At 33.0% G+C, this 14,471-nt stretch overlaps 1 protein-coding gene across 1 annotated transcript in view; it reads right to left on the reverse strand.

Moving 5' to 3' along the window:
- Window positions 1-12,911, reverse strand: part of MS3_00006011 (uncharacterized protein) — an 81,329-nt gene extending 68,418 nt beyond the window's left edge. Inside the window, exon 1 of the mRNA XM_051214100.1 lies at window positions 12,292-12,911. Coding sequence (XP_051067227.1) covers window positions 12,292-12,855 — 564 coding nt within the window. The 5' untranslated portion in view covers window positions 12,856-12,911. The remainder of the gene's footprint in view (window positions 1-12,291) is intronic.
- Between the last annotated feature and the right edge of the window lie 1,560 nt (window positions 12,912-14,471).

Raw genomic sequence — 14,471 nt, forward strand, 5'->3', positions numbered from 1 at the left:
GATTAGGTAATGCATCTTTATTGATAAAGTTAGTTAGGATATGTATTATGTCTGGTTGATCAACATCTACCTCGATGTGAGACGTTTGTTAGTAGGAATAAAGCTAGGGATAGTCAAATCAATGTGGCTATTAGCCCAAGTGATTCGCAATTGCATGTACTTAGTTGATAGGATTCGATCTGCACTAAGAAGGACCTGATATACATAACACTGATCACCACCCAGTGATCAATCAATTTTAAACACATTTCGGACATACAGGAGAACGGTCATGGCTCGAATAGCTCAATGGTAACATCTCTGACTGTGAAGCTAGGTGACACGGCACAGGTACACCTTGCTGACGAATGCCATGTAGCACGAAAGTTAGGTCCAGGGGTTCCTATTGACTACCTCCAACCAATGTCTTATTTTGTTTGGGTATTTCTGTCTCCTTTAAGGTAGTATTGTAAACTTTATGCATAAACCTTAAAGTCATATTCTCGTTTCTTATTGACTTGTCCTTAAAGTGTACTTTCGTTGTAACAATTAGGAGGAGAGTTCGTGGTATGTGGGTTTTAGAATACCAACATTCTAACGATAAATTGTGTCATTCACACAGTTTGGTAACTACTACATGAAAGCTGTGTTTATTTGAAGATGGTTAATAATAAGGCATGATTGATCTTCTTGAAAGCTATCGAAAATGAAGATAGTGGTTGAAAATTGTTTAAATTTACCTAATCGGACGATTTCTCAAAAGGTTTCACCTATAATTCCTCTAAATATGATCAAATCTCAGGGCATAGAGTTCCAATGGTTAACGTACGATATCATTTATTTACGAAGTCAATTCATGTTTTTATTGAGGTCACGAACTGATCCAGGTTAGACAATCATTTAAAGCAAAGAAGCACTGAGTGTCTGTGTCATTCTAGTATGGGACTACACAGCAGCGCACACTTATGACCCTACCACCAGGGGTCGAATCAAAGACCTTTGTTCTTGTACGTGAATACCTTACCTATGTACCATATCAGAACGAAACAACTGTCCAATACTTTATGGTTACCAATAGTTGTCTAATTTGAATCAGTTTGTGATCTCAGTAATAATAAACACATGTAACGTATTCATTATTAATTTAGTTAGTGTTTACAAAGCGGTCACAACATTATTTTTATAACTTTATAGTTGAATTCATAGGTCAATTAAAGCTAGACCACAATGGAAAACTTGGAAGCACTGGATGACCATTTCGTCCTAGTATGGGGTTCACTAATGACTGTCTCCAACAGGTATTTCCTGAAGTTCTAGTGAGAAACAGTGACCAGTGGAGTTCAACCTGGTCTGCTGTGAAATAGTAACTCACTGAAGACAATGGTGGACGGGGGCTCAATTTCGTGGATTGGTTGAGGTGAGACATTATCACCGTTGGATAATAACCGGCTGAATGATCTAGAGGTTAAACGTTCGCGCGCCAGACCGATAGGTCTCGCTAGCGGGATCGTGGATGCGCACTGCTGAGAAGTCCCATACTAGGACGAGGCAGTTGTTCAGTGCTTCCACGTTTCTCATGCTGATCTAGCTTCAATTGACTCATGAATTCAACTATTAAATGATTATAATATTGACAAAAACCCCCTAACTGAATACTTTTTAATGGTTACATTTTAAAAATTACTCTATAGATTATATACAGGAAAATGTAAATATTATGTTTCTTTTAATTATTAAATAATTAATGTGATTAGGGAATATACATTTTCGTCGTTATTTTATTCACTTATTACTGCAGTCAAATACACGTTCTCATTTTTCCCTGATACATACGTACATGCACACACACACACATTTGCACACACTTACACACACACTTACATATACATATACTTTCAGAAGAAATATGACATAAACATTTAAAGAAGAAAATAGTTTACCCAGTTATCATAATGAATAATAAATGACAAATAAGAGAATTGTTCACCTTTTAAACAACAAAAAGTGGGGTTTTTTTAGTTGGTTTCCATCAAAATATCGATTGGGATTATTGATCATTTGTGATGGATTTTCTTTTGAGAAAGAGAGGGGGAGAGAGAGTGAGAGTGAGAAAAAAAGAACAGAGAAACTTGAATGATAAAATAGTGCATTATTATTAATAAGTTACTGAATAATTAATAGTAGTAGTATATATATATATATATCACAGTAACAGGTGTTATTGTCATTTGTTTTTATTCTCACGTTTCCCACTAACTGTTTAACTCTACTTATTCATGTATGTAAGTGTGTGTATGTGTATGTGTGTGTGTATATATATATAGATGTCGGTGTATGCTTATGTTTTGTAAACTTATTACCCTTTCATATTTCTCTTTATTCTCATATCATAGAAACTAATATAGTTTTGTTGTTATGTTATCCATTTAAACTAGTTGACTATAGAATATAAGAAATGGGTTCTTTAAGAAAGAAGAATAGAATGTATCATCTGCTATAAGATTCTTCTAAATATTCATGTTTAATAAGCACATTATAATGAGAAAATTGGATTCAATGAATTGAGTAGAATTTATTCATCGAATGTAATAATCCCCGTGTAAAATAATCAAATGGGAAAAAAACACATACACAACAACAACAACAACAACAACAACATTGACTGACCAGATGGTAATTCACATCAGAGCAAACGAGAGAGGGAGAGAGAGATGGATGGAGAGGGCGTGTGTGAGAGTGAGAGAGAGAGAGAGGTAGAATTGATTATACAATTTACTACAATTCACTAAACATGAAGATAATATTGATTAATAGATATGTTCATTAAAATGAAGTATAGGAATATTCTGTTGGAAAGGAATCGAGAAAAGGATAAGAACGTATAATCAAATTATATCATTATTATAATGCTGAGATTAGAGTCTTACATTCGTAGGATTTAAGACACCAGGTTTCAATACAGTTGGATATTGATTTGAGAAATATTAAAGATAGGAGAGAGTGTGTTGGAGGGCGAAGGAGAGAACTGAACAGTTATTTCATCTAAATTTATTGCATTTATTAGATAATGAACACTCATACATCTCAGTTGAGAGTGAATTTACAATTTTCAGATCCTATGAGCGAATATGATGAGATCAGGCTGACATATAGTGTGATGTGATCCCTATTTTATCTTATCAGTAAACATTCATTTCATTATCAACATGAAACTGTGACGACGGGTCATGGGTGAACTCAAGGAAGCTGTAGGGGGCTCAGAAGGAGCCGAAGATATTCCCATCCAATCACCTTTTGGAGGAATATTCTAGAATTCCTACGTGTAGCTCCTCAATTGGACAATGCTAATAACCCCCTGTATGCGGATTGGAGGACTGTAATAATGATTTCGTTCTTACTAAAACCTATAAATACCTGACAATTTTGTACTATAATTGACATTGTCTGGGAATAATATTCTTTACATTAGTCTTCTGTCTTCTCATTGCGAATTGGAAGGGTTCTCGCGTTCTAGTGCTCACATTATATGCGGTATATCAAGAACAACCTTCCAGATATAACAGAAACAATATTGTAGATCATAAATTTTCAAAGTGGATCATTAATCAAGTGTTGACTACTATTCACTTTCATGTTTGTGAAGATGTAATTAATGATAGTGAGAAAGACTAAATATTGTAGGATACTGTCCAAATAAGTATGAATGAATTCGAGGAATAAAACATACGGAATAATTTCAAAGTTCAAGAAGTAGGAATGGATAACTTGTGAATGGATGTGCCCCACTATATCTGATTCTGAGTTATATCACATGATATCTTCAATCACTGATCCAAATGTTCATGTTAGATTTAAACAAGTGGTCTCAAATCTGATTGTACAACTCAGTCCAGTTGTTAATAAGTTGTCATGTTGATGCTGTATCCGATTTCACCCTAGATTAATTTTACTTCAATCTATTCCTATTCTAACTAATATTGTGCATCAAGTTGTGCAGTGGTTGAATATGCATAGTACATTTCAACTTTACCTCAGTTGATCAAGATTCACAACCTCACCAGTTAGTTTCCTATGTTTTCCTGGTACCTTGTGTTTAACCTCATCACTAACCACTCTCTTGTTTAACTATACACAATGAAGACATATTGCACATAACAATACTCAAATTTTGTTCACGTAAGTGTATCATCTACCTTCAAATAGCAAATTTTACAATCAAAAAGACAAAAATGTGGGTAATATTGTGGGCGGTATTCATTACGAAATAGGAAAAACTGAGTATATACGTCATCTTATAATAGAACGGATTTATTTCTAGAGTAATGAGAGGTGGAAAGGTGGATTATATTCATTACTAAATGATATTGGTTAGATAACGGCTGGATGTTATTAAACTCTAGATGATTGTTTCTACCTAGTTACTTTGTAAACATTAGTTTAAAGACCTCTTCGTCACAATCACTTGTGAACAATTTGTATTCAGTTGCCTATAGATTTATTCATGTACAGTGAATGGAGAACTCCAAAAGTTATAGTGAGTTAGTTTGATTCTCAGTCGACTATCCAACCAACCAATCAAGGTAATGATTAGAATGACCTTTATAGAATTGCTTCGCGTTTATGTAATCCACAATGTTTTCATTGCTCAATAAACATCACTAACGTATCTAACACTTTCAGCCACTTGTTTTTCTTCATTTAGTGAGTGATTTATGCATTTCAGTATGATTTTACTTTGGCTTTACATTTCAATTTCTAACTTTCATTGTATTTGTAATTTTTCATTTTGGGGATTTCAGATATGCTACATCGATTGACTCATTACAGATAACTGAGAATAATTCCAACCACTTCAAATGACATCTTTGATGAAAGTTACACTGTAACGTTTAACAGTAGCTTACTCATTCATAGACTTACTCACATATTGACTCATTAAATGCATAGTACAGTGACCGAAATTGCTAAATATCATACTTCTACTAAGGATTGAAGACATTATGGACAACTGTAGTCGTTGTATCATCATTTTCTAAGATTTTTCATCAGTTCAATAAAAATATATTACACTTGAATTATATATATATATAATAATGATTACCTTTATTGATCTCTATGGATATAATTGATTACTTCACTAAATCTAAGTGGTATTAAGGATAATTCTTTTCTACGAGGGGTAACAGACATAAGTAAGTAAGTAAGTAAGTAAGTAAGTAAGTAAGTAAGTAAGTAAGTAAGTAAGTAAGTAAGTAAGTAAGTAAGTAAGTAAGTAAGTAAGTAAGTAAGTAAGTAAGTAAGTAAGTAAGTAAGTAAGTAAGTAAGTAAGTAAGTGAGTAAGTAAGTAGGTGAGTGTGTGAATAACTTAGTTGTACACGTTAATCATCTTGTATATTTATCAATGGTTCACAATAGTTTAGCACTCAAACAACTTATATTCAAGATACAACCCATTTATCAAGTATACATTGATTTACGTCACTTTGAATCAGATTAGTGAAATGATGGCCATTTTTGTTATGAATTGATTATCTAAATCAAATTTAATTGAATGAGTTACATGTTAATGACCTATTTGACTACCACTTGGGGTATACACAAAACAGACTTAAGTAAAAGTACAGTTTGGTGAGTAATAAGTCAGTGAAGGTTGGAAGAATGAGCAAAATTCAAGTATCATTTGTAACCAGCGCTAGAAATGTTTGTATATTAACAACATAGAGTAAAAATTATAGTTTCGATAATGCGATGGGTAGAAGAAAGTTTATCAAAGTTATGTGATGATATATTTGCGCAATACATTTTGAACAATCTGATCACACCTAATATACTTATTAAGACATTTCTATATGAAAACTAAAAGGTCAACTAGACAGGTTAAAGGTAAGTCGTAACAAAGAAAAAACAAAACATAGTACACGAAAAGAATGTGACTCAGTAGCTAAAAGGATAACGTCATGGCGTTTGGAGAGAAAGATACTGAGTTCGAGTCCGAAGTAGGACGAAAAGTATCACCTGGATTCCACTGCTAATCACTAACCATCTCTTATAATGTGATAACCACTCTGGATAATAAGTCAGTATTACCAGGGTAGTTTAAGAGTAAGAACAAATTGTTTTCGAACATATAAAGGGGGTTTTCAGTTTCTGTATGGCCAAGACTTCAATAAATCTTAATGTACTTCCTTAAAGACTTTTGTATAACACTAGATATGCTGATTTGATGTCAATCTTATGACCAGTCTCAATCAAATGTTTCGCAGTGTAGGATGATGTCTATCTATCCTGTGATTTTATTTGATCATTGGAATTCATTTGTTTCTGCAGCTATTTTGGTATATGTTCACCCATTGCAAATCACCATTGCTCCTCCCTATGTACGTGTTTTGCGCAAATATATTATCACATAATTCTGATAAACTTTCGTCTACTCATTGCATTGTCGAGATTTATCAAAGGAACTAATTATTTTAAAAATTATAGTGTTAAACATATCAAATAAGAATTTTTATTTCTATGGATAGTGTTTCATAATCAAGTTGAGACCTAACTCTTAATCATCAAATAAAATCTAACCTGAAAGGACTATTCTCAAGATGGTGGCGAAGATTTGTAGCTCAGATGGATGAGATTGATGGAGTTTTGTTCTTTGAGCTGGATAGTTCGGTCGTGATGCTTTCATCGTTTTTCTGAACGGCATCATCAGCATAAACTTCAGGTAGAAGTGAAGTGTTCGAATCTCTCCACATGTGGTTCACAGCTTGTTCTGTACACCTCGATGTTGAACCACGTGTGGAGAGATTCGAACACTTCACTTCTACCTGAAGTTTATGCTGATGATGTCGTTCAGAAGAACGACGAAAGCTCCACGACCAAACCATCTAGTTCAGGGTGTATTCTTTTATAAATGAATTTATCATTTTTTAGAATAGCATTTCTTTGATTTCATTTTCTTGTAAAATTCATTTATTTGCATAGCTACAAAGCATTATCAACATAATAATAGTTGGTGTCATAAGTAAAGATGGATATTGGCTAACAGTGGAATGCTATTTTAGACTTGTCCTCTGGATATACCTGCATCTCAGAATTAATGTTTACTCTGAAACTTGAACTCAGTACCGTTACACATGTGCCAACAATATACTAATCAATTGTAGTCCGAAATAACAATGGGGAGATACAAGTAAACAACACCAACTAAATTTAATAGTCGGTGTTGGTTCGTGATACGAAAAAAAACCCTAACATTAGAATTCTACTTCTAACCTTAAATACATAACCCTAACTAAGAATTATGTAAATACTATTGAAAATGTATTTGAATGTTGTTGATGTTTGAGAAGACTGATGATCTATGTGCCTTTATGAATCAATTTACATACTGATGTTTTCTTATTTTTCTCAACTTACATTTAAAGTAGTCTGTAGAAGATACGAAAAGATTCATCAAAGATATAAAATCTATTTATACTTTGCAATATTATTACTGCCATTTCACTTTCCGTAAACAATTTGTTTACACAACTGTTTATAATGATTGGCTAACAATTAACTAAAATCCACTGCATTCATTTAAACGAATTCTTTAATCTTGACCCTATTCTCATATTCCGTAGTCAGTTTCAACTATATTTCCTTAGAAATTCTCATACATAACATAAATAACAAAAAAGAAGTCCATTTCATGAGACTCCTTAACAGTGCTCATTCACAACTCCACACAAAACAGTAGAACCCAGGAACTTCAATTTTATAAAAATGCTTAACCACTAGACGATTGAGTCAGCATTCAGTGGTGCTAATGTTTAGGTTTAATCAATCCACAATATTGTGTGACTATATTCCATTATCATTGTTAGGTAACTGCCTGATACCCGACTCGATTGAATTCCACTGGTCACGGCTTCTCATTAGAACTGCTGAAATTTCCTTTTGAAGCTGGTCAATAATGAGAACATGATTTCAATGGAAATTGACCTTATACTTACAATCACATATATTTAACAGTTTTATACATAATAATAATAATGTTGAGCAAAGATGGATAGTGGCTAGCAGTGGAATTCAGAATGCGAGTTTCGTCCTATTTTGGACTCATCGGCTTAATGTTCACCCTAGGACTCGAACCAGTGGAACGATTCAAGTATATAATACCAAGTGAATTGAATGATAATTTTATTCCTAATTTTCCAAAACTCTTTTTAATATTCCACTTAATTTTAAAACTGTATTCGATTTAAGGATTTCTGAGCAAAATGTATGTTAGTTAGTGATAAGAATTGTATTGTAGATCTATTATCGAACAAACAACTTGTCAAATTTTAGTGTAAGAACAATACCGTTATATTGTGTAGTTCTATTTAAGCTACTACTAGAGTCAATAGTAACTATATTTGGAGTTTGTATAGTAGTAGAAGTTAAGAAGAATACTTCATGTCATTCATTATTATTCTACTGGATGTTTTCATGTCACAATGTTGTTGTTCAGATTCACAGTTGAATCTACTAACTGTTGTTTTAAACGTCAACTGATTGTTCATTAAGCTAACGAATGTAAACACTCAGTTACTTGTTGAACGGATGATGAAAATATTAGTATTTAAATTGTCCTGTTATTGATAATCCAGAATGTAATTTATCAGTCTCTATTGGCATATGTGCATCCTAAACAGATTATCATGCAGTTAATTACAAATTATATAAATATATATTGTGAGGATCCATGTTGGGTTGACTGAGTAACTATGATAAACAATTTGAATGCATTGAACATCGATATGGATTGATATGGATCAAGATTGAATGGACTACGGTAAATATAGTCATGGCCTGGATAACTCTGTTTTATCACCTTAACACAGTGAGATTGGGCAATGTGGATTGGAACTTCAGAGGGAGTATCGGTTTGTTTTTAAAACTCTAGTTATGCCTTACTGACAAGTGTTAACTGGCAAAAATCTTGGGTTTTAGTAATTTTCCTAAGAACTGTCTACAACTATCAAATTATGTGGTATCAAAGAACGGTAGCAATAAGACTCGAACTTTGAAGAAACATAGTGAATGTATTCATTTGCCTCATTAAAATAAATTTCGAGCGAACTTACTAACAGTCTACAATTAAAGATCAGCATTAAATCGTAAAGACGCCAAACAAAAAGTTTCCACCGAATGGTGTACATAGACCAGTGGAGACATTTCCCTCGTCAACTGCTGTTATCATTACCTAATCTAGTTTGATAGTGTCTTTAACTTCTAACTAACTCTTATTCAAGTCAGTTGTGTAGGTTAAAGACAGACAGTGACAGACAAGTGGTCCCCATAATCTTAATTAATGAATGTTAATGACCCAATCAACAGATTCCCCCTCTTCTTTTCAATATAAGCCGAGAGTTTCAATCATTGATGAGCTAAATCAGATGTAAAAGTGTGATTCAAATATTCAGAACATAAATTTCTACTTGATTATATTTATACCTATCGCTTAATAGATATCGTAAGTATAGAAATACTTGCAAATAACGAACGTTTTCAATTGATCAGGATCTTACTTTCAAAACATTAAGGATCAAAATACAAATAAGGTAAATAACAAATCATGTTGAGCAATAGTAGAAGAAAATGGAAATGAATAGGACAATTTCATTTTTGGATGTGTTGGAACGAATGAAAAATTGTCTGTTTTCATCGTTAAGGGGTTCGTGTTAACAATTTGATTACTTAGTCAGTTCGTATCAGTTAGTCAGAAAAATTGTCGATTATGAGTTTTAGTAAAATGTAAACTATCTATAGAATCGTACAATTAAGTTATTGCAGTTTTCGAGTGTTTGTATTTGCTAGTTGATGGTAATCGGATTTGCACTTGATTAGTCTGTGTTAGAATCCTTCACTTACCTGGGAAATATCATCGATGAACAAGGAGGAATAGATGCAGACGCAAAGGCGAGGAATGGCAAAGCAAGCGCCGCATTCCTTCAACTGAAGAACATATAGAACTCAAAACAACTGTCAACCAATACCAAAGTCAGAATCTTCAATACGAACGTCAAGACAGTTAGTTCTATTGTATGGAGCTGTAACTTGGAGGACTACAACAACCACCATCAAGAAGGTGCAAGTCTTTATAGACAGCTGTCTACGCAAGATACTCAACATCCGTTGGTCGGAGACCATCAGTAACAGCCTTCTGTGAGAGAGAACAAATCAGCTTCCAACTGAGGAGGAACTTAGGAAAAGACGATGGAAATAGATGGGACATGCATTACGGAAGTCATCAAACTATATCACGAGGCAAACCCTAACTTGGAATGTCGAAGAGAAGCGGAAAAGTCGAAGGCCGAAGAACACATTACCTCGAGAAATATAAGCAGATATGATTTCTAATCACTATTTCAATTTTCTGGAACCTTCACTCCCAAACTCTATATATTCGAAACATAATCTTATGACCTCATTAACTCTAACGAAATCTTTGCTACACTATGTTACATATATTCATCCTTCATCGCCCTATGTTGTATAAGTATGTCAATATCTGTAATAATGTTGAATTTCAAATATTTTAGGTTGTAAGCAGCTGATGAGAACCTGACGAAATAAAATGAATTCATATTATTCTGCACCAACCTTTGTTCTTGCTCTCTTTAAAACAATAAAGGGAACTATGTGTATGAAAGATATGAAAAAGATGAATGAAAACTAGAAAGAGTTGGAAAGGATTGCCCAGGACAGGGTTGGATGGAGAGTGCTGGTAGTCAGCCTATGTTCCTCCACGAGGAGTAACAGGGGTAAGTAAGGAAGTAATAGATGAGCTACTCATATACAATACTACTTAGTAGGGCGATACTAAGAACGAATAGATCATATGGCTTAGTGAATTAGTTACAACAGTTCAATCCTATTATACTGCTTATTATATATACTCATTTATATAAATAGGGCTACTCAGTATGGTTTATTAAAATTGGACTGCCGAACAATGTACTTGAAACATGTAAAAGTCAATTTATTCATATACGGTTTTGATTTATTTTCAGTGTATAATTTAATACTCATTTATTGCGTTCATCTACTTTCACGCATTGAACCCTATCAGTTTCCTTCTCATTTATAACATTAGCCTAAAGGTAAAAAGGAGATAGTGACTGTGTATCATCAAGTGTGATTAGTTAAATCAATCGCTTAATGGAGTCTTTTTTGTTTAAGGAAATTTAACCAGAAGGAGTTTCGGTTGAATAACTATTTTATAAATGTGAATGGTTGTTTTTGCTTTTTTAAAAAATTCCAACCGATAAAGTTGAAACATGTTTCAAATATGATGTGTATTATTAAGGATATAGAATGATCGACCTGTTACATTATAAATTAACTATAACGGTAATTTGAAGCAACTCAGTAAATGAAATTTATTGTGATTTTCAAGTAAGAAAGATTAGTTCAGCTAAGTGTTCTCCCCCTCTTTTCGGCGAATTCATTTTCAATGCTGTACAATCGCAAATATATTTATACATATTTCAACGTGATAATAATAATATCGATAATAAACTTCGGTTAGACACGGTGACAGTGAGGTTAAATAAACAAAGGTATTAAAGAAATTTTAAAACAAGGAAAGTTTAATAATCGTTTGATTGTTAATGGCTTAAGTATTCATCAAAGGATAGATAGGGAAATTGTTGTTGGGAAAGGATAGCTCAACATGATAAGATAAATGTTGAAATTGAGATAAAATGTAATAAGGATGATCGTGGAAACAAAATGAACCAGTTAGGGGTAGAAAATTTAAGAGGAAGATGGAGAGTGCAGCAGATGGCTGTAAAGGAAGAAGAGTATGAAGAAAGAGACAAATATTTTAATACATTAAGACCATGGTAGAAGAACAGGTTGCACCAGTCTCTTTTGCACATACAATTCTGGTTTTTCCAGATGTACAGCTATTGCTTCGGCAATTCAAAGAAGATGCAGTCTAATTGTTTCACTGTCATCATGTATAACAAGTTTACTATCAGTATTATTATCATCCTGTATATATATTTTTCAATTGTACAGCTTTGAAAATGAGTTCGCTGAATTGATCTTTCTTATTTAATGTCTAAATGGGTGTATTCTGTTTATTTTCGAGTAAGTTGAATGTATCTTAAAATTCATTCTCTATGTATAAACATGATTTCGAACACTTCGAAGTAATTATCGCATACATTTTTTCTACAAACTTTCTCTTGAATTAGTTTACAATCATTAAAATCCCTTTCAGATATTGTATAATATTCATAAAATAAACTTAATATTATAATAAAGCAGTCATTAACTTACCGGCCATGGATGTATAATTCCAATAGAGTGTACACTGGCTTCTAATAATCCATATGTAATATCTGTATTACCCCAATGACCAGTATATACTTCACCGTACATACAAGGACCATTATAAATTTTTGTATTATTCGATAATATATTAATTACTGTATAAGGTTCAATACAAATACGAAATTCTAATGCACATTCTGCTTTACATATTTCTGTTTCTACTTTTATAGTAGTTATTAATGAAGATGATGATTGTTTAGGACGACCACAACAACTACCATCAATACGTCGATGTGCATGATTATGAAATTCTAGAAATTTTAATGAAAATGTTGCTAAACGATCTAGTTGTTGTTGCTGATGGTGGTGGTGGTGGTGGTTTTGTTGTTGATTCAACTCTGTTGTTGAATAGATCAATTTAATGTAAACTATTAAAGTGATTAAATATTGAATGAAATAAGAAAATTCCATGAATTGAAGAGAAATAAAATATGACCCTAAAATAACTTGAATGGTTATCAAAATGATAAATAATAATTTATCTTTCTTAAAGGAGGAATTCACTTTCATTTTCTTTTTACCCAATCATATTGAAGTAACACCCCTTAGGCTAATTATTTAAGAAATAATAAACATTTAAATGAATTGACCAATCAAAATCTTGTTGAATTGTGATTGGCTATCATTCGACCATATGGCGCAATCCATATTTTATATATAGACAATAAATGAGATGTGTTAATGAATTTTGACATTATGAAATGATTATTAATTTATTATTTGAAGACTAAAATATCCACTTTTTTATATTGAAAAAAGTATTTGTATTTCTCTTTCTGTAGTAATTTAGAAGACTCTCCTGGTTTTTCACATTGTACGAGTATTCCATGTACCTGAATTAATCGTTACAATGGTTGTCAGAAGTAGCATTAGCCTTGTGACTTCCGAAGGAACTCGGCTTCATAACTCTTCTAAATGAAGACCTTCTAAATTCCAAGGCAGAGTTTGAATAGTTTAAAATATTTTTCTTTCTGGTGAGCGTTTTCTTAGCAAGTTAGTTTTCTACGGGATGGGGTCACTAACCCCATGTCCAACCATCCTTCTTTATCCGGGTTTGGGATTGACAATAGCCTCAGAGGGAGCTCCAGGCGGAGTTCGTATCTCCCTTTATTCATTGATATTCTTGTAAATTTGATTAGATAAATGAAATGAACAACCACAATTGATTGATCATTGGGTGGTGATCAATCTCATGTGTGTCAAGTCTTTCTTAGTGCAGATCGAATGCTATCGACCAAGTTGCAATGTGGTCACCAGTCTACGTGAGTCGATACTGATGCTCCCTGACTGTGAAGCTGGGTGATACGGGATCGAATCCGTCAGGGAGCACCAGTTCCCTCAAGATTAGAGGTACACCTTGCTGACGAGTGCCAAGTAGCACGAAACTCGGGTCCAGGGTTTCCTGTCGACTACCTCCAGCCACCATCAAAATGAACAATATACTTCATATTTAACGTTTATGAACATAATTTGAATACCCTATCAGAACTACATCAGATTTGATCTTATTTTATCTATTTCATGTTATTTCACTGCTAGTTTTTATTTGTCTATAAGTAAGTGAAGGTGGATATGAACATTATCTAATTTAGTGCTTCTCTCAGTTGATTCACTTTATGTTGCAGATAACATCGAATTTATCAATCTCCACATCTATATCTTTTGATCTGTATAAAACGAGATAATGTTGTGTTGATTTATGAGGGACTATAATTTCAAAGGGTTTTATGATTTCTTAGTGTTTTTCATATATAGCGGTATTATCTGTTTCTCGAATTCTGAGGTTAGTTTTAGATCCTAGTTCAACTACTCAGAGACTTTTTTAACGAAGTTAACGAGTTGAGCCCTTTTAAGGAAAACAAACTGATGATGAGTTTTTTCAATTTCTCATGTCGTGAGAGTTCTGTAATGGTTTTCGACTCTTTTTGAATATCATCTAGACACAACTGCTTCTGTGCTCTGTTGATTTATTAACGTTTAGCATTTGATCTTGATGACTTGAATTTCTTTATACTTGTGTGACCAAAGTTTATGTGTTTGTTCCTTTAAATAAAGCATACAACGATGGAAGTACTTCATGATTCCTGTTCTTATGTAGATTCAATACAGTCGAAGATGTTGCTAAT

Source organism: Schistosoma haematobium, chromosome 2 (genome assembly GCF_000699445.3).
Source record: "Schistosoma haematobium chromosome 2, whole genome shotgun sequence".
NCBI classification, from domain to species: Eukaryota; Metazoa; Platyhelminthes; class Trematoda; order Strigeidida; family Schistosomatidae; genus Schistosoma; species Schistosoma haematobium.